General features: G+C 44.5%; 1 protein-coding gene and 1 long non-coding RNA gene across 15 annotated transcripts in view; one reads left to right on the top strand and one right to left on the bottom strand.

The window, feature by feature from the left end:
* Nucleotides 1-3,113, bottom strand: LOC132249219 (uncharacterized). The gene is made up of 2 exons (XR_009460621.1): nt 2,970-3,113; nt 1-2,614 (listed from the first exon to the last, which is right to left on the bottom strand). It is a non-coding gene; the product is annotated as an uncharacterized LOC132249219 (long non-coding RNA).
* A 154-nt stretch (nt 3,114-3,267) lies between these two features.
* The window catches only part of PHF20L1 (PHD finger protein 20 like 1), an 80,641-nt gene continuing 60,936 nt past the window's right edge, over nt 3,268-22,972 (top strand). For 12 of the 14 annotated variants that reach the window (XR_009460620.1, XM_059723732.1, XM_059723726.1 and 9 more), the window contains exons 1-5: nt 3,268-3,355; nt 4,310-4,426; nt 17,619-17,790; nt 17,930-18,014; nt 20,729-20,817. Coding sequence is in view for 13 of the 14 variants with exons in the window: in XM_059723732.1 (XP_059579715.1) it covers nt 3,315-3,355; nt 4,310-4,426; nt 17,619-17,790; nt 17,930-18,014; nt 20,729-20,817 (504 nt within the window). In the remaining variant the exon portion in view is untranslated. Of the gene's footprint in view, nt 3,356-3,413; nt 3,514-4,305; nt 4,427-17,618; nt 17,791-17,929; nt 18,015-20,728; nt 20,818-22,972 lie in introns of those variants that run through there. The other 2 variants (XM_059723728.1, XM_059723727.1) reach the window with 2 other exon arrangements.

The raw sequence follows: 22,972 nt of genomic DNA, 5'->3' as shown, positions 1-22,972 counted from the left end.
TTCACAGATGATACTTTTTATTAGACCAACAAATAAATTGGGGAAAAAAAAATCTTTTTCTGGAAGCTTTCAGGTACATGTGCCCTTCCTTAGACTCAAGGAAAATTAAAGATGGTAGAAAGTCCCTATAGGTAGAAAATAAACTTCATTTTTGCACAGAGGAAGCTAAAGGTGGAAGTTTGTTCCTCTGGCTCCATGAGAGTGTCTTTGTGATTTGCTCTTTGATATGCAGATAAGGCAGGATTCCTTCCTTGGTGGTGTCAGGTGGCAGAAAGGCAAGGAGGCATAGAAATCTTTCTGGTTGTTCAGCAATGAAGTTTTAGCCAATTTTGGATTTAAATTCAGCATCTTCCATGTTTCAGGGATGTATGTGGTAGCAAAGGAGTCCCTCAGAAGTTTTGAATCCAAGATGCCACAGTAGGGAAATAATATGGTCTATTCTAGCAAACTTTCTTCCATACAAACTTTTGTGGCAATTGTTTACATATTTCACCACTTCCATGAGTATTTTTACTTTTTTTTTTTTAGTGGCCAGTGGCTCTCCCCTGCCTCCCACCACCAGGCTCAGCTCCGTGGTGGTGGCGGCGGAGTCACTCAGAGCGCAGGCAGCGGGAGGAGACAGAGAGCCAGGGCTTCCTTCTGAGTGGCTCTGCCAGCCCCACGGAGCTCAGCCGGCGGCAGGAAACGGAGTGCAGCCCTGGCTCTCCCCTGCCTCCTGCCACTGGGCTGAGCTCCACGGGGCTGGCGGAGCCGGTTGGGGTAGAGCCCTGGCTCCTCCCCCCCCCTCCACCCCCCATCTCCTGCCACTGGGCTGTGCCCTGGGCAGCATTGCCAGTCCCACAGAGCTCAGCACCGTGGTGGGAGTCAGGGGAGAGTCAGGGTTACACTCCAACTCATAACTGGAAGCTTCAACTCATAACTACTACCACAGAGGAAGGAAGGAGTAGATACAAGCACTCAGAAAATGTACATGCCTAGTTCAGAGCTCTACAAACTAAAGCTCAAGTGCAGTGTAGCCACACACAACACTGGAAGCAACACACAACACTGGAAGCAAATGCATGTGTCCAGCAAATTAGCCATCCCAACACCTTAAGTCCTCCTGGGAGTCACTGCTTTGCCAGATATAATACTTTATAGACCTGGTCTGCAATATAGATGTGGATGATGCCCTGAATTTAGGCCTTGTGTGCTTTAGTAAAATTGAAGACACTTTTGTGTAAATAGCATATGCCTGCCTGAAGTTCCCCCTTACCATATCTAGTGTGCAATATACAGGTTTCCCTCGCTTTATGTTGTACACGCATTTCTGGAAAATAGCACATAACTTGAATTTGCATAAAGGAAACCCACTTTACAATATAACAAATAGGGATACGTTCCAAGACCTTGACTGTACTGACCCCCAGACCCATTTCTACCACTTTTACAAGACAATTTTGGCACTCACCAACAGCAGACAGCACACACAAGCACAGGGTGGTGGTGAAAGTTACCATAATGGGGATGGCAACTAAAGAAACACGTGTCGCAAACAAGCGAGGAACACAGATCCACAAAGAAGACTATATTTTGATGCGTGTCACTCCCACAATGCACTGCATAAAGCAGCTGACTGTGGGCTTCCAGCACACCAATCGAAGAGTGAATTTACCTCGCATATAATGAATTTTTGGTATAAAAAGGGGCATTGCATAAGAATGGATTTACCTATACAGAACCCGCATAAAGCGAGGGAAACTTGCAGTAGGTGTATTTTAGTTGTGCTCAAAATACAGAGCCAGATTGGGACAAGGGGGCAGCATCCCGATCCAGGGAGTAAGGAATCCAAACGTGCCTCCGCCTTGCTTCCTTGCATCCGATGTCCTACTAGCAATGTGAAGTCAGCTACACATACCCATTGGGTCCTGACTTTCCACAAGAGACGGAGACTCAATTTCATCTCTCTCAGCATCCCAGGCTGTACCATTGCAGCAGCATGCCGAGGACACACGCTGTGGGACACGTATAGACCAGGCACCGTTCATTTATTCCTTGGAAAGATGCAAGCAGCAGGAGAGGTACGAGCTGCCTGACTTTTATGGTGTGTCGGGGGCAGTGCAATAGTGATGTTGCTTATTAAGGTTGGATTGGAAACTGTCTAGCTCATGGGTGCCAATGATACGAACACTGTTAATTAATACAGCCACCTCTCCCAAGCCCCCTGTGGAGGACTGGAACCAGGCCAAATCCCCCCCCCCCAGTGTCAGTGAATTAGGTCTGGGCTGCTCGCACACTGTTCTCCACACAGGACCTGGCTGAAGCCAGGCCAAGTCCCTTTCCATTCGGTGGCTGGATCAGGGACTGCCCGCTCCCCAGGAGGCCAGATGGGGACCACCAGCCAGATCCAGCGAGCATGCCTATCCGGCCTGTTGAACGCTCTTGGTGCGGCCCAACTTCACGAAGGATTTCAGAAGCGGGAGCGGGTGTCTAAGCATCCTGACTTTCTTCTGCCGTTCCCAAAGACGGGGAGCACAGACGCCTTCGCGCCTCTTCTCCTGGCTCCAGCACCAGACTGCGAGCTCCGCCACGAGTCCGCCTCTTCTGACTCTTGTGGGTGGCGCAGATGCCAACCCTAAACAAACAGAGAAACCAACACCGCCTTTATCAAACATCCTCCCCCGGCGCTGCCTCCACACCAGCATCCCCGCCCCGCCACGTCCCCGCACACGAGCAGCAGAGCCACCCGCCGTCTCCGGTCGAATCTATGGCGGGACGCCACGCCGCGACGCTGCGACCGACTCAAGGTCGGGAAGGCGACGGCTGCGTCGTACTAACGCACGGGCCAAACGCATCCACCCGATCCCACGTTGAATTTGGGCAACAAATTAAATTTCTTTGAATATATTAAACACATGAATTAAAATTCACAGGAATTATTTTGACATTCACGTTAAGGATAATGATCCCACACTTAATTTTACAAACACCTGCTCTGTTATTGCCCCATGGGGTGGGGGGTTCTCCCTCGTTCCCGGAAAATGGGCAGCCGGGAAGAGGGAGGTCAAGGAAGAGGCTCCTGAAACCCCCCACGAGAACGCCTTCCCTCACAGCCCACTCCTTCCCCGCGCTCCGCCCCACATCAACTGCCGCCCCGCACCTCCCGCCCGCCTTTTATAGCCCACGTGACTCGCCTCCCGTAGCCCCACTCCCGCCCTCCTCCAGGCCGCTTCCCCCTCGTGGCCCCGCCCCGCGGCCGGCCCCTTCCTGCCCGCGGCCCCGCCCCCGCCGTAAAGCAGCGTCGCGCGGGGCGGCCGCGGTCACGTGACGCGGCGATGGCGGCCCCCGGCCCCGCCTCGCGGGGAGTCGCAGGGAGGTGACGGAGCGGCCGGCCGGCGGCGGGCGGGCGCGGGGCGCGGGTGGGGGGCGATGGGGCGCTGCTGAGGGAGGCCGCCCGGGCCCGACACCTCCGGCCGGGCCGGGCCGAGCCGGGGCCCGCGGGGCCGGGCCGGGCCGGGCCAGGCCGCGGCGGTGGTAAGGAGCCCGGCGGGACATACGCGTCCCCTCCGGCCCGGGGGTCGCGGCGGGGTCGGGGCACGTTTCCCAGACCGGGCCCCGGCGCATTCAGGGGTCCCCCCTCGCCCTGCCCCCGCGCCCCATGTCCTTCCCTCATGCCCAGCAAGAGCCGGAGAGGCCCCTCCATGAAGGGGTCTTCTCACGTGCCCCCCAAACAGGCCCAGAGCCCCCCGCGGTCTGGGCGTCTGCCCGCCGGTTTGGGGGCTGCCCCGACCCATCGGCACTGGTTGAAGGGGTTCCCCTCCTGTTGCTGAGAGCAGCCCTTTCAGGGCCCGTGTTTCTCGGCGGTCGAGATTCGAGCTCGCCGGCATGGGTCGGCTTCGTTTGTTCGTTCCCTCCGCGCGTGGACCGACCCCTTTCGCTCTTCCCCCGTAAAGCCCCTCTCGACGTGACGGCGAGGAAAACGTTGTAAGAGGACGAAGCGGTCGAGGGAGCTGGGGGTTGGTTAAGTGTAGTCCCAACACTTGGGTTTACTGCTTTGAAAATTAGGTGTTCTTTGAGTTGAGGATTTCTCCGCTTTTTGGGGGAGCGGTTAAAGTGCATTTCCGTGGGGTTGGGGTTTTTTTTGTTACGTCGTCCTGTCTATCGAAGGTTTCCGTTTCAGCGCGCTGCCGGGATTCACCAACGGCTGTAAATCTCCGATAGGTTTATATCTCTTCATAGACATCGTGCAGGGTGCTTGCTTAGGATGCCGCGTGCGATTTAAGCAGTGTTTCCTTCTTTGTAATATCCCACTATTCTTCTCTAAAGGTAGGAAAAAAAAGGAGAAGAGGATAGACATTACGAAGATGAGTAAAAAACCTCCCAATCGTCCTGGGATCACCTTCGAGATTGGTGCTCGGTTGGAGGCATTGGACTACTTGCAGAAATGGTATGGAAGAAATTATAATGTTTGCTTAGGTCAGATGATTTGACATCACCTGTAACCTGTCTGTAGCCAAAGCTTTTTGTTTTTAGTAAAAGCTTAAGGTATCATCGTCAATCATTGGTCCACGTATTAGTTTTGATGAATGTGGTTATTTAAGAGCAATCAGCTAAGATAGAGAGATTGGCAAAACTTTCTTTCCAAAATCCAAATGAAAGAAAATATTAAGCGTGTTTGGTTTTTCTTGCGTTTCTTGTCTGCAATCACTTACGCCATATGTTGGCTCTGCTTTCTGCTGCTGGCCACAGCTGTTTTGTGGAGTCAGCAAACCTGGGACTTCAGGCCATGGTAGTTTTGCTAGGCTAAGTCAATGCTTGTTAGTTCCTTTTGCTGTGGATCCCCATGAGTGTCAATGCTAACTTGGTATTTGCCTATACCCTGCCTGAGTTTTCTACGTGTGAAGGTATCTAGGAAATTTAGTAGTTAAAGGAAAACTTAGAGTATTTAGGCATGTAGTGTTGTGTGAAAGATAATTAAATACATTGATGTGATGAAGTCCAGTGAGTCTACAAGGATTTAGCTTATTTTTATTTTAAGTCATAAAAAGATTTTACAAATAGTAAGACTGAAAACATGACAAAAGTCTTCCATAATAATACTTCCGTGCCTTCCCAGTAACTGTTTGAAAACTAGTCTATTGCCATAGCTTGTTAAGCAGGTGAGTACAATAGCATCTGCATTTAATGGCTGGAGAAAGTGAGACATCAAAGATGCAACTTGGGCAAGGTCACACACCAAGTTTTGGGAGAGTTGGAAGACTTACTATTTAGTCCTGTGTTAAGCCATCTATTTACTTGGAGAGAAAATGGAAAATCAAAAGAGAAACCTCAGGCTTAATCAGAATTTGGCTAATAAGGAACTTGTTCATTTCTTGTTAATGTAGGGATGTATTGCCATGATTTGAAAGAGAATGTATTGCTGTGGTAGACTGAACTAACAGTATGTCTAGTCCAGTGTAGAAACTTCTTGATTTCCATCAGTTAGTCACTAGTTGCTGCCATGGAGCAGAAGAGTCTGGCTTCTGTATACGTTTTCCTCCTTTTTCCATGTCACTGGGTGGTGTAATTTGCATTAATACTTAATTGTGTTGACTGTGACAGAGCTACATGTCAGTCAGTTTAATGTGTTAGCTGTAGGGATACTCTGTAGGGACAGAAGGGTTAAATTAGGGGTGCACTGATAAAGATTTTTTGGGCCGATACTGATGGCCGATTATTAACCACCCATATCGGCTGATACCAATGCAATTGTTGATATGCAGTCTGGCAGCTTGGCATCCAGCTGGTAAGTCTGTTGAGGGGAAGTGGTGTCGGGGGTTGGGGGCAGGGGCAGGTGCTGCACAGCTGGGGGTAGGGGTACTGCTGTGTGTACCCTGGGGGAAGTATGGGGGGCATATGCCCCCTGGAGCTGTGGGGGTTGGGCCAGGGCTGTGCTCAAGTGGATTGCAGTGGGCGACAGCACTACAGTGGGGGTGGGGGTTATAGCCACCTTAATTTGCTGTAGCTGGTCCGTAGACCCTCCTCCCTCCCAGCACCACTGCCTCCACCTGCTCCGCACCCACCTGCAGCATCCCCACCGGGAAGAGTCCAGCACAATCCTTGGCCCCGAACCTGCAGCCTGCCCTCAGCCCACGCACAGATCTGGGGGCATGTGCCCCTCATACCTCACCCAGGGGTGCATGCAGCGGTAGGTGCTGCCTCTCCCACTCCCTCTAGATGAGCTGCCCACGGCTCCATCCTGTGCCCTGCCCTGGCTGGGCAGCACCTGCCCCAGCCCTACTCCCTCCCTCACAATGGAGGTCTCGATCTGCGCCCCCATGTCCCTTCCCCCCCACCCCCCCGCACAGACTTACCAGCCAGATGCTGCTCTTCAAGCCGCTAGGCTGCCTTCTGGCTGTGTGCATGCTGTGGCTGCACACAAGCATGTGGCATTTATCAGCGACGTTATTGGCCATATTTGCCAAAAAAACCTGATTGCTGATAGTGTCAGTTTTCCTTTTATTGCTGCTGATACAATATGGACCATATATCGGTGCACCTCTAGTTTAAATTTCCAGAGCTGTCACTCTGGCATATCTGAACAGCTTAAAAGAAACCTTTTTGTTAGAAGCAACCAGGATGTACTTAATAAAAAAAAAAAAAAAAAAAAAGACTTTTTTTCTTTTATTGTTTAAAAATTGCTATTCTCACCTAGTGCTGTTGAAGTACGGAACATTTTAAACTTATGATTCTTTGAAACGTGAGGGTTTTGTTTGTTCAAAAAATGGAGGTGTTTTGAGACTGCCAACACTGTCATAAAAGTAACAAAAGGCTCATTAAAAATAACTTTTTTTTTTACTTTACCTGATCAATGACAAACTGATTAAAGATAACACCCAAACTATAGGATACAAGAAGCAGTAATACAATTCCTTGATTTTAAACATATCAAAACAAGGTTTGCCGCAGCTCTGTTTATAATAAGATGACTTGTTTGACAGCGTCCTATGCAGGAATTAGTACTAAATATTTGCATCTGAAACAGTGCCTGGTACAAGACACATTGTATAATTGGAAATGAATTGAATGCGTATGAACTCTTAGAAAATTAATATTTCTGTTCACTTTATGGAGAAACTATCTTGTTTAATTTATTAGGACACGTTATTTTCCACCTGACTTGCTCACCTGTGTTTAGGGGCTCGGTGATTTTTAAAAGTCACCTGTCTGTGTTGGGGCTAAGTGCATCCATCTCATCTTCACACAGAAAAAGTGTATTCTCATACTTGGAAACTTTTTTTTTTACGTAACTTACATGAATTGTGTATTTCTAAAAATAAATATTAGATAAGCATGAAAACTGCCAGTTTGCAGCCTAGTTTAAGTCTTTCCAAATCATTACTGGAGAGGCAAGGACTTAATAGGTTGGTATCTTTTATTGGACCAACTGTGTAGTTGGGTAAAGTTAAACAAGTTTTCGAATACAATCATTCCTTCTCAGGACCGGATTATCCTGTACAGAACAGAAGCTGGTTGCGCTTCAAGGAGAGCCTCTCAAGAGTGAGGAGCATGCTATCCCTATGTGATGGAAGAGTAGGAAGTGCAACAGGAGACCTCAGGGAGATCCTGCAGAAGAATGTCTTGCATTTAAAAGCTTATCTAACTTTATCCCAACTGCATAGTTGATCTAATAAAAGATATCACCCTAAGAAATCTTTGCCTCTCGCATAGTTTCAGGACCATCGTGGCTACAGAATCACTACCACTTGGTGTTTCTTCCTTTCTGAAGTTTATTCCATCTTAAATTTTCATTAGGGTTGTGGTTATTTAGTGGTCATTATATGGTGTTTTGTTGTCAAATAAATTTATTGTAGGTTCTGTTTTCTTAGTGTTTGAAACCATGTTAATATTTCTGATTGGTATGAACCAAGAATTTATTTTAAACACACTTGACTAGTACTATTGTTAGGGAAGAGGGGAGTCTCTAACTATGTTGGTCTAGGAAACATACTGTTGGTGATCACATTTAAATATGTTTGTTGTTGGCGTAGTTTTGCCACTGCTGTGGCAACAACCACAACAGTTTCCTTGTAAATTGAATACCTTTTATGAAATACATGATGTACAGTTACACAAGGAAGTTACTGGAACAAAATACTTTCCTGCACCTAAGTCACTTTATCAGTTCAAATTTATCTAAAGTCTGTTTGAATTTTTGGTAACATGATAATTTAAGATTTCTGAAAATATAACACAAAATAGATGCAGGTTACTACATACTTGAGTGGTTATGTTAAATAGGGCAGGTTTACAAAAGGCAAATGCACACTGGGGTTACCTTTTTGCCTTTTTAAAGAAAATCCTTTCTTTTGCCTGTTCTCTTTCTTCAGAGTTTGATTCTACAGGTACATAAATGTTTGCAGGATTAGGTTTTGAACCATGCTCCATGATGCAGGAAATATGGTTTATATTTATATATAAAATTCTTGAAATTATTCTGGATGTTTTGTAAGCAATGCCATGTTCCTTTCTTCACTGCTATGTTCTCAAGATCTTGTGAATCCAGCTCTCCCTTCCTTGTTCCATGAGTACCATGTTCATGCCCATTATCATGTCTGCTCCCAGCAGCAGGTTGTGGCAAAAAAAGGTTGGGAACCACTGACTTAGAGTAATAGCAGAACAGGTTAGGGATTACTTACAGGAGCTGATGCTTTCAAGTTGGCAGGGCTGGTTACTGAAGAAACCAGCTCTGCCATCCTAGGTTACTGAAGAAACTGGATGAAGTAATTTTGGAGCCATTGGTTAGCCTCTTTGAGAATGGGTGGAGGTCAGGTGAGGTCCCGTATGACTGGAAAAGGGCAAATATAGTGCCTATCTTTAAGAAAGGGAAGAAGGAAAATCTGGGGAGCTACAGATCAGTCAGCTTGATCTTGATACCCAGAAAGCTCAGGGAGCAGGTGTTCAAGGAATCTGTTGTGATGCACCAAGAGAAGAACAAGGTGATCAAAAACAGCCAGAATGGATTTACCACAAGGAAGTCATGCCTGACCAATCTGATTTCCTTCTATGATAAAGTGACAGACTTGGTAGATATGGGGAGAGCAGTGGATGTGATGTATCTTGACTTTATCAAGGCCTCTGACATAGTCTTTTGCAGTGTTCTCGTTAGCAATCTAAGGAAATACAGACTAGACAAAAGTACTGTAAGGTGGATACATAACTGGTTGGATCATCATACTCAGCAAGTAGTCAACAGTGGCTCAATATCTGTTTGGGAACTGGTATCAAATGGGGTATCCCAAGGGTCTGTCCTGCGTCTGGTATGGCTTAATATCTTCTTTAATGATTCGGACAATGGGATTGAGTGTATGCTCAGCAAATTTGTGGGCGGCACAAAGTTGGGTGAAGTTGCTGACACTGGAGAGTAGGGCTAGAATCCAGAATGACCTATACAGACTGGAGAAATGGTCTGCAGTCAACCAGATGAGATCCAACAAGGACAAATGCAAAGTCCTACAATTGGATAGAATAACTGGATGTACAAATACAGAGTAGGGAATGGCTGGCGAGGCTGCAAGTACTTCAGAGAAGGCCCTGGGTGTAACTGGACTATAAACTGAATAGGAGCCAACAGTTTTCTCTTGTTGCAAAAAAGGCCAACAGCATAGTGGGTCATATGAACAGGAGTGTCACTGGCAAATCAAGGGAAGTGATTCATCTGTTATGTTCAGCACTGGTGAGGCCTCATTTGGAGTACTTCAAATACCTGAAGGATGATTACAGAGAGAATGGAGATGGGCTTTTCTGTAGGGGACAGGACCAGGAGCAATGGCATTAGGCTGTAGCTGAGGAAATTTAGGTTGGAGATTAAGAGGAGCTTTCAGACAGGGAGGGTAGTCAAGCATTGGAACAAACTACCTGGAGAGGTTGTTGGATCTTCTTGGAAGTTTTCAAGAGCAGATTAGACAGACACTTGGCTGGAATGGTTTAGCTGGGGACTCTGCCTTGGAAAGTCCTACTTTCCTATGATCCTAACGCTGGAGTGCTGGAAAGCCACTGAACCTCTCGTTTTCTCTGTCTGTTAAATGAAGTTGTTTCCATACCTTACACACACAGCTCACTATTTTAGAGAATAGTTTTAGAGGCTCAGACAGAAGATGATGCTAAAGTGTAAAATATTTTCAATTATTGGTTAATGAACACCATTCATATCAGATTAGTAAATATACTGGGGAAAATAGCCATTTAAGAACTTCTATACTTGAGAAATGATGCATGCTGATATGGAAACTTCAGGATGAATATGTAAGTTGGAGAGAGACTGGGGTCAGTTGGACATAAGTTTATCATGTGATTTACTTACGTCTTTGCCAGTTTTACAACACTTTTGTAGTTTACATGCAATGCAACTATTACTACACGAGAGACGAAATTGAGCAATATGTAAAGTTGGAACGTGCCATCAGCTCGCAATACAGACAACCCCTGCTTAGTGCTCTTGCTCGGTTTTTCTGGAACCAATTATTAAGCAGAACTGCACTAAGCAAACCCTGTTTCACCAGAGGAATGAATATAAATAAAAATAATTAGTTACTGCTGCTTCTCACTGCCACTTCTCGACATCGCCTCCCAAGCCCCATGTGCCAGCCCAAACCCATGCTTCTGCTGCCCTGCCCTGGGCCTCCACTGGTCCGGGTGCTGGCTTGGGCCCTGCACTCATGCTCACCCCCCTACTCACTGCTTCTCACCACTGCTGCCTCTCCCAACCCCACCTGCCCACCCGCCAGCTACTCCAGCCCTATGTGCCAGCTTGGGCACTGGTACTCCTGCTGACCTGCCTTGGGTGCAAGGCCCTGCCAGCCCTGGCCCTGGGCATGAGCCCCACACTCGCTGCTGCTTCTCCCCACCCATCTGTGCTCATGCTCACCCCCTACTCGCTGCACTTGCTGCTGCCACCACTGCTGCTTCCCCTGCCTGCCCCGCTGCCTCCTCGCTGATTCCACTGCATGTTATAGCGAAACTGGCTGAGTGCTCGGTGAAATCGGGTATCCATTTTAAATGAGTGCTATAGCAAAACGTGGTTTTTGTTAGTGCTATTAAGTGGGGGTTGCCTGTAGTTAATCAATTCCCCCAGGTAGGCTGGCATTTGAATAGAATCTTTCGGGATTTGGGAATGCTGTTTCTAGCACGCTTGCAGGCTGCGCCCACACTAGTGCAGATGTTTTCCCGGGGGCAAGTAGCAGTGACCAACCTTGTGCCACTGCTACTTGTTTCTGGGGAACGCTTATACCACATGCTCTGGCATGTGGCAGGGTACCGCAAGTGGGGTAGGGAGGCTCGGGCCAGCAGCTGTGTTGGCCCCAGCAGCCTATGCTGGGGGCCCTGGGGAGCTGCAGCCATAATGCTTCTGGAGCATGGTCTGACTGGCCAGGCTCTGGTTATGGGTAGCACGTGGTACCACCACATACGCCACCCTGCTTTTTTTCGACATGGGTTTTTTGACCCCCAGAAAGGTAATGCAAAGTAGCAGCGTGGGGAATGCCTGCATGTGCGGTGTGTGGCACCACAGACGGGTCTGCAGCACCACATAATGCATGCCTGCACTCATCTGGACACAGCTGCAGTCTTAAATATTGAGAGTGCAGGTGACAAAGTTTGAGGGAAGACCCTCAAAAACAAAACTTTACCACCTGTAGGCGTTACTGAGTAGAGTTTGATAGAGCTAATGCAGGCATTATTAAGTACAGATTAATTGGTTTTAGGTCAACAGTATAAAGAAAACCTGTTTATTCATATTTTCAGGAGCCCATTTTTAGCTGTGTTGGATCCTTTCAGTTTGTGCTGTAATAAAGGGAAATCCTGGCAAATCTATTTTAATTTAGCTCAGGTTACTTGAATTAGGCCAGATATTTGTTTTTGAGTTGTGACTGTGTGCTAGAGCGTGTGTTGGAAGAAATGCTTCTGCCATTGTTTATCAGGACATGGTCAAGGGAATGTAAAATAGATCTTTTGCTTCTTTTTATAATGCTGCTTCATCATACTTACATTCAGTTTTAGGATTGAGGAAATTTCCGTTTCATCCAGTCTGGCAGATGCAACCATCTTTTTGCTTTACTATTTTAAATGAAACAAAAAGTATCATGGCTCTTATTGACAGGAAAAGCTGTGGCCCGTGTGTCAACACTTGTCAGTACAGCCCTGGGTGGAATGTCAACGTTACTTTTTAATAAAAGAGTGCAGGAAACTGCATTTAATTTTTTCTATTAGACTACATCAGTTGTGACGGTGCTGAATTTGGACCTCCAAATCTTAATCAAGGATTGGGAAGTGAGTCCTGGAAGAAAAGAAGTTGCTTAAATAGTAGAAGAGAAGACTTTTGTAATGTGCCGTTTTATTTTTTTGTACGTTGCAGAAGTGGTGCTTGTTGCTATCTTTTTTCTGTTACTGGCAGGGGAGTTTATATTTCTCTTGAAAATACTTGAGATCAAAATCTTGCATATCAATTTTTTTTAACAGAGCCCACAAAAAATGGAATATTAGAGAAAACAGTTCTGCAGCAAAATGTGCAATGGCAAATTTGTGTAATCTTGAACATGTTAGCCACATGCTCAGCATTACACAAGGCCCCAAATGGTCTCTACCACGTAGTTCTGTGGCTTAAAATGTGTACACTTTTGTAGTGTGTAACCTTACTGCAGGGGATTTAACCCATCTCTTTTATCTTCTCTTTTTGTTAGAGCTGTGAAAAAATTGTTGTTAGTTGAATTTGACCGTCAGTCATTTTGTAGGTTAGGATAGCTCAATGGATGAATAGTTTTTTATGCCTAAAGACTGGGATTAAATTTGGCTTTGATAACTGGGCTTTTTGTCATTGTGTCTCAATCCACCACTTGTTTTGCATAATAATGTGTTTTGAGAGCACAAGTTAATAGAATTTAATACATAACAGTTTTATTTAATTCTAATTTTCATATGTAAGTTATTAAGAAGACATTGCCCACAATGTTATGGTTCATAACTCCAGCAGTGAACCATAGGATCCAGATACTTTGCAGGGTTCGCCACTCTCCTGTGAAGAGGAGGGTTTGCAAAGTGTCTGGGTATATAAAGAGCTGCAGGAAACAGTTATGTAGGACTGCTGAGATATTCCAGCTGTTTGCAGCAGCTTTTATGTCAAAGGGCATGTCTTCCCTGATCAGCTGTGTGAAACCACTTATAAGTTTCAGCTGATTGATAAAAGCTGCATAATAAAATAAAAAAGCAAACAAACAAACCCCAAACCAACAGCTGAAAGCATTCTTAATTCAGCAACCTGCTGTGAATTAAGTTGGTTGCAGACTACTCTGTTACAGATGATCGTCTTTTGTATCTGATTCCAGAAGTTGATCACATAGTAGAAAAACATATTTGTTGAATATAACAGTCAATGAATAGCATGATTTTTGATTTTCAAGTATTGTATTTGATGAATAGTACTAGACCCATCATGATTGCTACATCTTTTTTTTTTTCTCTTGTGTATCTTGCTTCATTCTTTCATCTTTGTTGATGTGCTACATTGTGGCGTTTCTTTTGGGTCTTCATTTTTCCTTCTCTCCATACATTATGCCCTCTGCCACTGCATTTCTAATTTTTGTATTTTCTTTCCTTTTCCATTTCTTCTCCCAAAAAGCACAGTCTCTCTTGTACTTTATCAGTTTCAGAATCCCTCTGTCTTCTCATACCAATGCATATACCTGTATGTAGGGCTTTGAAATTATATCAGGTAACTAGTAGGCAGAGAACTGTCGATCAGACACAGGGTGATAACCTGAAGAAGAGGTGCTGTTACAAGAATGATGTGCAGATAAAAACACTGCTAGACTGGTGTTTGCCCTTGATTTCTGCCCAACGGCTCCCTTTTTTTTTCTGCCGGCCTCTAGCTAGTGGGTATCTGATGAATTTGAAGCCCTTGTCCGGAGGGAAGGTTTACCCCAAGTATAATGTGCTACTAAATGCTGCTCTCTTCTTTTGGGTTGCTGCAAGGATGATGTCTCCCCTGCTTCCATCCTCCATTTCTGGCTGCTCCTCCCTGTTGAATCCGGTATTTCCATTGCCTGCCTTCTATAATGCTTACAACTTTTCCAAGTAGCTGCAGAATGAACTGCCTGTAAGCTGTACAGTCATTCATATGCCTCCCAGTAGTAGTAAAAACGGATACGACTTTTTTTTACTTGATTTGAATTTCATCAGTTACAGAAATGCTTAGTTTACAGACAGACAAAGCTTTGCAGTCTGCAGGCCTGGGAAGACAGTATTGACTCTACTTTTATTTAATTAACATTTTAAAATTTAATTACATAACCCTAACTAGAAACTTGTTTGGGTTCTTTTTTTTTTTAAAGAAAACTCTTTCTGCAGCTGTTGATGCTACTTGGGAAAACATTTTACCTTCCCTGGGTTAGTGGATTTTTGAAGCTGCGTTCCTCATTTGTGAAACAGAAAAGTAAATTTTTCTCTTTCCCATCCTACTCCGTCCATTTTAAAATAGCCCTTTTAAAACAGTGCATGTGTAATTGGTTTCACTGCTTTGTCGATTGTCGGTCACACTTTGTCTCGTATAGGAACATGAGGCCCTCATTCTTGCACTACTCTGGGAGCTCACCTGCAGTCTTTTCATAGGTCTGCAGAAGTGTTTCTGTCAGGAACACGGCAGCTAAGCTACTGTTTGAGTTTGAGGCCAGAAGGTTACATCCATGCAGAGGTTCAAGGAAAAGATGTTGAGGAACAGCAGGAGTTGGGGATCCCTTGCAGATACCTTCAGTTCTGGTAGCCCCTTTCACAGGGCAGAGGAGCAACGGGAACTTAAGGGCACTCAATCTGCTGTGTCCCTTCACAAGAATAGGAAATGACTGAAACTTTGGCATTGGGAGGATCCTCTTCCTTCTTCCAGTGCTATCCCTAAGCTGGGGAACAATAGGGAGCTGGGAGGTAGAAGAGGGGGTGATGCTGTCAAGGGTGAAGAGTTCTTCACACTCAGGAACTCTTTTGCAAGTCTGATGGAGGAGCTGAGGGTCCTTATTCAAGGCTGCTGCTGAAGAGGCAGGCAGCAGTGAGCACAGCGATGGGAATGAGGTGGGATAGGCCCAGTTGTCTTTCCATTCTCTTTTGCTGAAAAAAGCTTTACAAATGGGAAGGAAGGAGAACATTCTCAATATTTAAAATTAAAGTGGGTTCTTAAAACAAAAAATCAAGATGTATGATTTGCTAGTTGCTTACTCAGCAACTGGTATGTTTTTAAAAAGAAAATGCATCTTGCAATGTCAGGTAGCTCAGAATTTCTGAATTAGAGGATCGGCAGGTGGTGTAGAAAATGATTGCTGAAGTCATGCCTCTAATGTTGAGGCAAGTCCGTCATTGTGGGAAGTAAACAGAGTCTCTTAGTTGGGAGATAGGCAGCCTTCTGTTCACCATGACATTTCTTATCAGTACGTGTTTTTATCATCTTCGGTATCTCTGATTTAATCACTCCAGCTTTCAGAAGTCTAGAGCTCCCAAAGGAAAACTTTCTAGGGTAATCTGAATTCCCAAATCAGTTTTCATCAAGTAAAAATAAAAATTGCCAGATTGTTTTAGATTTTTGTGCTTTTTGTCCCATTGGGATTTCCGGAAGCAAAATAGATCTTGGAAAACAGTTCCACAGACATAGCTGTCCGTAGAACCAGAAATCACTGCCCTATGCTCTTTCACAGATGCTAATAATAGGAAATGTGCAATATCTTTGCAGGATTGAATGAGCTGGATTTTACAAAACTAAAACAAGGGGATGGTTTTAATCCTTACTAAATTGTAACCAGAACCTTAAATTTTATAGGGTTATGATTTGTTCTGGTGAGGCTCTTCAGAATGGGTTTTACTGGATATGTGCAGAGGTTGAGGGAAAAGTAGAACCCCCACTCCTTTAACAGTGAGGTCTTCGTTTTGATAATTATGCAATCAAAGACTAAAATCTGAACAAACAATTGCTGCATATTGCATTCAGTGCCAGTGAAATCAGTGGAGCTGTACGTTAATAGCTCAGGTTCAGTAGGAATGCTTTATTGACTTCACTTGTTTTTAGAGGTGTGCCTATATATTGGTGCCATATCAGATTGGCACCGATCAAAGAAAAATTAACATTATTGGCTATCAGCTTTTTTTTCGCCGGTGTAGCCAGTAATGTAATGATAAATATAATATGCCTTCTGACCGGGGCCCCCAGACACTGCGTACGTGCTCGCAGCTGCACTCATGCACATGTCCAGGAATGCAGTCAGGCAGCGTGGAGAGCAGTGCCCTGCAGGTAAGTCTGTGGAGGGGAAGGGGCATGGGGTGGGGCAGATCGAGACCCCCATGGTGAAGGAGGGAGTGGGGCAGGGGCAGGGCAGTGAATGGGACCCTGGGGCCAGGGTGGGGGGTGGGTTGGAGCTGTGAGCGGCTTGTCCAGGGGATCAGCGTCCTGGCATTTAAAAATGGTGGCAGGGATGCTTAAACTAAACCTCATTGAATGAGCTTTAGTTCAAGTGCCACCGCCACCATTTTTAAGCAATGGGACACTTAACTGGGACAGAGCCAAGCAGGGCTAGGGAGAAGGCCAAGGTGGGCTGCCCATTGTGGGCTTGGGGCTCTTTGTCCTGCTGCCTTGCCCCAGGAACCATGCACTGACCATGCCACGTCCCCTGCCTGTCCAGCATCAGTGGTGGTGGTGAGTTGTGCCTCCAGCTGCTGGATGGGCAGGGGACGTGGCTCCTGGGGCCAAGGCAACAGGGGAAAAAGCCCCAAGCCTACAGCAGGCAGCTCACCTCTGCTCTCACCCCACTCAGCTCCGCTTTGGTTAAAAGCATCCCAGAGCTTAAAAATGGTGGCGGTGGTGCTTGAACTAAAGCTCATTCAAGCACCTTACCACCATTTTTAAGTGCTGGGGTGTTGATCCCCTGGACAAACTGCCCCCAGCTCCGTCCTGCCCCGCCCCAGCCCTGGGGTCCCATTCACCGCCCTGCCCCTGTCCCACTCCCTCCTTACCATGGGGCTTTGATCTGCTCCTCCCGTGCCCCTCCCCCTCCACAGACTTACCTGCAGGGCGCTGTTCTCCACGCTGCCCGGCTGCTTTCCTGTAAATTGGTTATTGGATCAGGATCCGTCAGTATGCCTGGTGAGAATAATCAGCTATTGGTATCAGCCAAGAATATATTTATCAGTGCACCCCTGCTTGTTTTTGATTTCCTGATTGCTTGGATTTGTCTGAAATGAATGAAGCAATTCTGTGGATACTTTATTAGGCAGCTTAAAAGGTGTTGCTTTAAACCAAAAAAACACAACCATTCTGCTAAGCATAAAACTCCCAGCTTTTCATCCAAAAGGCCCATTAAAGTCATTTTCACGTTGTAACATTTAACACAAATCTGAATTTGTGTATGTGTAGTACTATAAAATAGAACTGTAATCTCTCATTTAATTTATGTAGAAAGCTTTTCAGTTATGTATTGTCATCTTAACACATATATTTAGAAAACATCTTTCAATTTCAAACTGATTTTCAGTACAAAATGGCTTTTCAATGAGAACTAATATTTATTTGAACTTCTGTAGGCTAAACATGTCTGGAAAAAGCTGGTGAATTGACACATTTCCATTTGTTCAAGGTATCCATCTCGAATTGAGAAGATAGACTATGAAGAGGGGAAGATGTTGGTCCATTTTGAACGCTGGAGTCATCGCTATGATGAGTGGATTTATTGGGACAGCAATAGATTAAGACCTTTGGAGCGACCAGCACTCCGAAAAGAAGGGCTGAAAGATGATGAAGAATTTGTTGTAAGTAGTACTTTCTTTTCCTGCATAAGCTATTGCATTTGCTTTCTAAAGCTAAATATTACTGACAAATTTGTAATGTAGGTTTCTTTAGAGGAAGTTTGAAGCTCAAGATATTAACTGTTACAATTATTTTAAATAGGACTTCAAACCTGGAGAAGAGGTGCTAGCTCGTTGGACAGACTGTCGATATTACCCAGCCAAGATTGAAGCAATTAACAAGGAGGGTATGTATATAAGTGCACTGTAGCTGTAAGTACTCTTTTTTTTTTTAATGTGAACACAACTGTGGTCTACTCAAATGAAGCATGGCATATCTCTGTCTTTGTTTAAGGATAGGTATTTAGAACATCAAATATATTGTAAGATGCATTATTATTCTAGTTGATGGGAAGCATTTGGTTTAGTGAGAATGCCTGCCCTGAAACATGTTGAGTTCCACAGAATGATAAAAAATTAGTGTTGGAAGGGACCTCAAGAGGTCATCTAGTTAAGTGGTGCTCAACTTTGCCCAGCTGGTTGGATTGGCTCAGCCTGACAGGCTTGGGATTTTGGAATTTGGCAGGGGGAGGGTGGTTGTATTAATGGCCACCACTCCCCTGCCACCAAATTTCCAGACCTGTGGGTTGCCGTGCAGGCTAGGTGTGATGGCTCTGTGGACCACACTTGGCCTGCAGGCTGAAAGCTGAGCACTCCATGTCTAGTCCAGCCATCTGCTCAAAGCAGAACCATCCTCATCTATATCAACCCAACCAAGGTTTTGTCTATCCTGTTCCTAAAAACCTCTAATGATGGAGATTCTGCAGTCTGTCTGGGTAGCTTGTTCCAGTGCTTTACTACCCTCCTAGTGAGAAAGTTTTCATCATGTCTAGCCTAAACTCTTGAGATGCAACTTCAGACCATTGCTTCTTGTTCTGTCATCTGCCACCACTGAGAACAGTCTGACTTCATCCTCTTCATTAAATCCTCCCTCCATTCTTCTCTTCTCCAGACTAAAGACACAGTTCCCTTACCCTCTCCTCATGTTCCCCCGTCCTCTCATCATTTTCGTTCGCCTCTGCTGGACTCTTCCCCAATTAGTCTGTGTCCTTTCTGTAGTGGGTGGCCCAAAACTGGACACAGCACTGCAGTTGTGGCCTCACTGTTGACAAATAGAGGGGAATAATTACTTCTCTTGATCTATTGGCATCACTCCTCCTAATGCAGCCCATTATGCTGTTAGCCCTCGTGACAACAAGGGCACACTGTCGGCTCATATTCAATTTATTGTCCGCTGTAACCCCCAGGTCCTTTTCTGCGGAGCTGCTGCTTAGCCATTCAGTGCCTAGTCTGTATGAGTGTATGGGATTGTCCAATCTTCCAGTTTGTCAAGGTCTCTCTGAATCCTATCCCTACCCTCCATATCAACTAATCCGCACAGCTTGGTGTCATCTGCAAACTTGCTGAGGGTGCACTCCATCCCATCTTCCAAGTCATTGAAGATATTGAAAGACACTGGCCCCAGGACTGACCCCTGGGGCACTCCACTTGATATTGGCTGCCAACTAGACATTTAGCTTTTGATTACTACCCTTTGAGACAGACGATCCAGGCAGTTTTCTATCCACCTTACCATCCATCCTGTATTTCCTTAGCTTGCTTGTGTACTAAAAGCCTTGCTAAAGTCAAGGTGTACTGCATCCCCTACTGTCTCTGCATCCACAGCGCCAGTCAGCTCATAGAAGACAATCAGGTTGGGCAGGCATGACTTGCCCTTGGTGAATCCATGCTGACTGTTCCTAATCACTTTCTTCCCCTCCAAGTGCTTAGAAATGGATTCCTTGAGGACCCGCTCCCTGGCTTTTCCAGGGAACAAGGTGGACCGGTCTGTAGTTCCTCAGATCCTCCTTCTTCCCTTTCTTAAAGATGGGCAATATAGTCATCTGGGACATCTCCCTATTTGCCATGAGTTTTGAAAGATAATAGCCAGTGGCTCTGTAGTCACATCAACCAGTTCCCTCAGCACCCTCAGGTGCATCCTGTCTGGCCCCATGGATGTGTACATGCCCAGCTTTTCTGAATAGTTCTTACTCTGTTCTTTTGCAACTGTTGGCTGCTTACCTCCTCCTCAAACTGTGCTGCCAGGTGCAGTAGTCTGGGAGCCAACCTTGCCTGTGAAGACTGAGGTAAAAAAGGCATTGAGTGCTTCAGCTGCATCATCCGTCTCTAGATTGCTTCCCCCATTCAGAGACCCACGCTTTCCCTGATCTTCCTTTTACCCTCTATGAGCTTGCACTCGTAAGTTGTTCAGGGGAATAGGAAGAATATTCATGCCTCAATGTTATATATTTGAATTTACAATGATTATGTTTAAATATCTAAATTATTTTGGAAAGTGGGGCTAGACATTTGGTTGTTGGAGAGAGAGAGCATTGTGCAGTATTAAAAGGAAAAAATGTTAACTGATTTGGGCACATTTTTAAAAATGGGATAGCATTTGTATTGAATTTAAGAAGAATTAAAGAAATATACTAAATATTTTAGTACGATTCAAATGGAATAGGACTTGATTTTGCTTGTAGATATAAATGTTCTTCTGTATTGATAACTCAACAATAACATTTCTGTTACTCCATTAGAACTTAGTTATGCATCAGATTAAAAAGCTGATTTATTATGGTCCAAGCTGTGGGAAATGCAGGAAATGTATAAGAATTGGTTTTAAAAAGTGTTAGTTGACCTGTCCAAGGTTCTGAATCTGTATCCTTCAAGGAGAAATCATAATAACTGTTAAGGGAAGAGTTTTAATGAGATGTATAGTCCAAAATACTCACATGAGCGGGGATTTGGCATGTGTAGGACTTTAGGCTAAAGATTGAAGTGACAAAGATTGGGAGGTCATCAGGTAGATAGATACTTTACTTTATACCTGCTCATCATGATTGTGTCAATCCTATTCTAGGAACCTTCACTGTACAGTTCTATGATGGTGTTATTCGGTGTCTAAAAAGGATGCATATCAAATCTATGCCTGAAGATGCCAAAGGGCAGGTAAGGATAATTAGGAGTCTTCCCAACTGTTCTTGTTGGTTACCAAAAAGGGCACAAGGTATTAACAGAGTGTCTGTAATCAAATTCTCTGCCAATTGTTTCACTTAAGAAGCATCTTTTAGCTCAAATATTTTTGGACTTGCTGCTGCATCCACTTTAAGGCCTTTCTTGTCTTGGTTCACCATATCTCACTGAAGGTGATTACCAAGAATAAGTTATTTGTCACCCTAGCTGTCAAACTTCTGGCTGCAGTATGCTCCCTTCACTGAATCGTATCTATCCTGAATATTCTTCTCAATGCTGCCAACAGAGGGCCCCCAGGGATTAAAGAGGCACATCTGTTTCAGAAATGCCTTAATGTATCAGTGGTCTGCTGCTGGTTGGAGTTTTATATAGGTAGTCTCTTTCCACCTCATTCCATAGTGGTTTGCTCTGCCAGGCCTGTTGGAGTCAGAGTCAGGAAAATATTCCTTTACTTATGGCATTACGCCACCACTCTACGGGTGACCCTGGTAGGAAGTAGAGGAGGGTTGGGAGGTGCAGGGATGCAATTTAAGTTTAATAGTTGAATTCTAAATTCAAAAATTCACCATAAGAGATCTCCAGATATGCATGAAGCTTTCTTGGGGGTATAATCTTTTAGAGTAGTTGTGTTGGTAATGAGAAATTCAGCTTTTTGAAGGACATGAGCTCAATATTCAAAATACATACAGATTTTTATATTGTTAATAGCTTTCAATTTTATGTGGGAGAATAGAATTCAAATGTCCTATTTGGATTTGGGAACTTACTGCTATAAAAAGGTGTAACTCAATATGCTCAGTGGAAATGGAGAACTAAATTGGCCTAAGAAGCAAATTTTGTGTCCCGCCTTTATTTTACCAGTAGCTGTATATCATGATATAATAATCATGAATGCAACATTAGAACTTAAGGAAATAATTGGGATCTTAGGCAACAAGTATATGTAATTGGCATTGTTTAAAAGTGAAGAGATGAGATTTCTCCTCCTCCATCTTCTGCTTAAACTCAACCTCTTTCTGCAGTGCTAAGTATGCTTTGATGAACTGCTGCGCAACATTTCAGACGCTAATTATCACTACCCCCAGTGACTGGTGGGGGGGAGGCGGTGTAAATACTCTTTCACTTCACTTTACAGATAGGGAGACAGAAGTAACACATTTGTGACTTGACTAATCCAGGGGTGAGAGCGCAGAAGTCTCTTGTTTAGTCCCATGTTTATTCCACCCAACCATCTTGTCTCCATTCATACTGCAATACTACTCTGTGGCCATAGGCTGCTTTTAGAGGCACCAGCTTAGTTGCAAATAGCCTGCTTGGGATGTAGCTTTCAAAAGCCCTGGCATCATACGCCATACCATATGTGCAAACACCATAAATCCTGTGTTTTTCCAGAAATTAAGTGCAAAGGGTATGGATTTCATGCCATCTCTGAGGCTGAACTTGGGGTCTGCAAGACTAATTTAATCTGACAAAAAAGTAACCACCCCTCTCCCCCCCGAACTGATTTTTGATTGCTGTGAAAATACAGCCTCAGATGAATCTTTAATGTTATATATTAAATTCAAATCCCAACATTTTCTTATGACAAGAAGAATATAGAAGAATTCCCTGGAGAGATGGCATTTGAAAGGGAATTATTTTATTTATTTTAAACTGAGAAATTGAAACATGTAGAATCTAATTCTGAAAACAATGCACAGATACAGAAATAATTTATTTTCTAGCTTCTTTGCTGACCAGAGAAGGGGACACGGTCAACAGGATTCTTTATAATTGACTTAAAAAAAAAATCATTTTTCTAGCCCCAAGTAAAATAGCAGCCCTTATTTAAATAATAATAATAACAATCCCTCACACTTTTATTTACAACGTTTCCTGTTGCCTAGTTTTTATTTCTTCGTCTTCCTAGCATGTACTTAAGAGCAGTGTATGGGTGGTACAGCTGACCAGGAAAACACTGACACCAAGTATTCTCAAAATACTGTAAAACTTACAAGTTGAGCACTGTAATTTTAAAGGTGATTGATAACAGAAGTGTAGGTGCTGTATTTTTAGATGGAAATGTGATTTTTTTTTTTTAATTTTATTTGTTAGTATTGATGACATCTCTTTTAAAGAGATACTTCAAAAC

Source organism: Alligator mississippiensis, chromosome 3 (assembly GCF_030867095.1).
Source record: "Alligator mississippiensis isolate rAllMis1 chromosome 3, rAllMis1, whole genome shotgun sequence".
NCBI classification, from domain to species: Eukaryota; Metazoa; Chordata; order Crocodylia; family Alligatoridae; genus Alligator; species Alligator mississippiensis.
The sequence above is the reverse complement of the archived record's forward strand: the minus strand, read 5'-3'. Positions and strand labels throughout refer to the sequence as shown.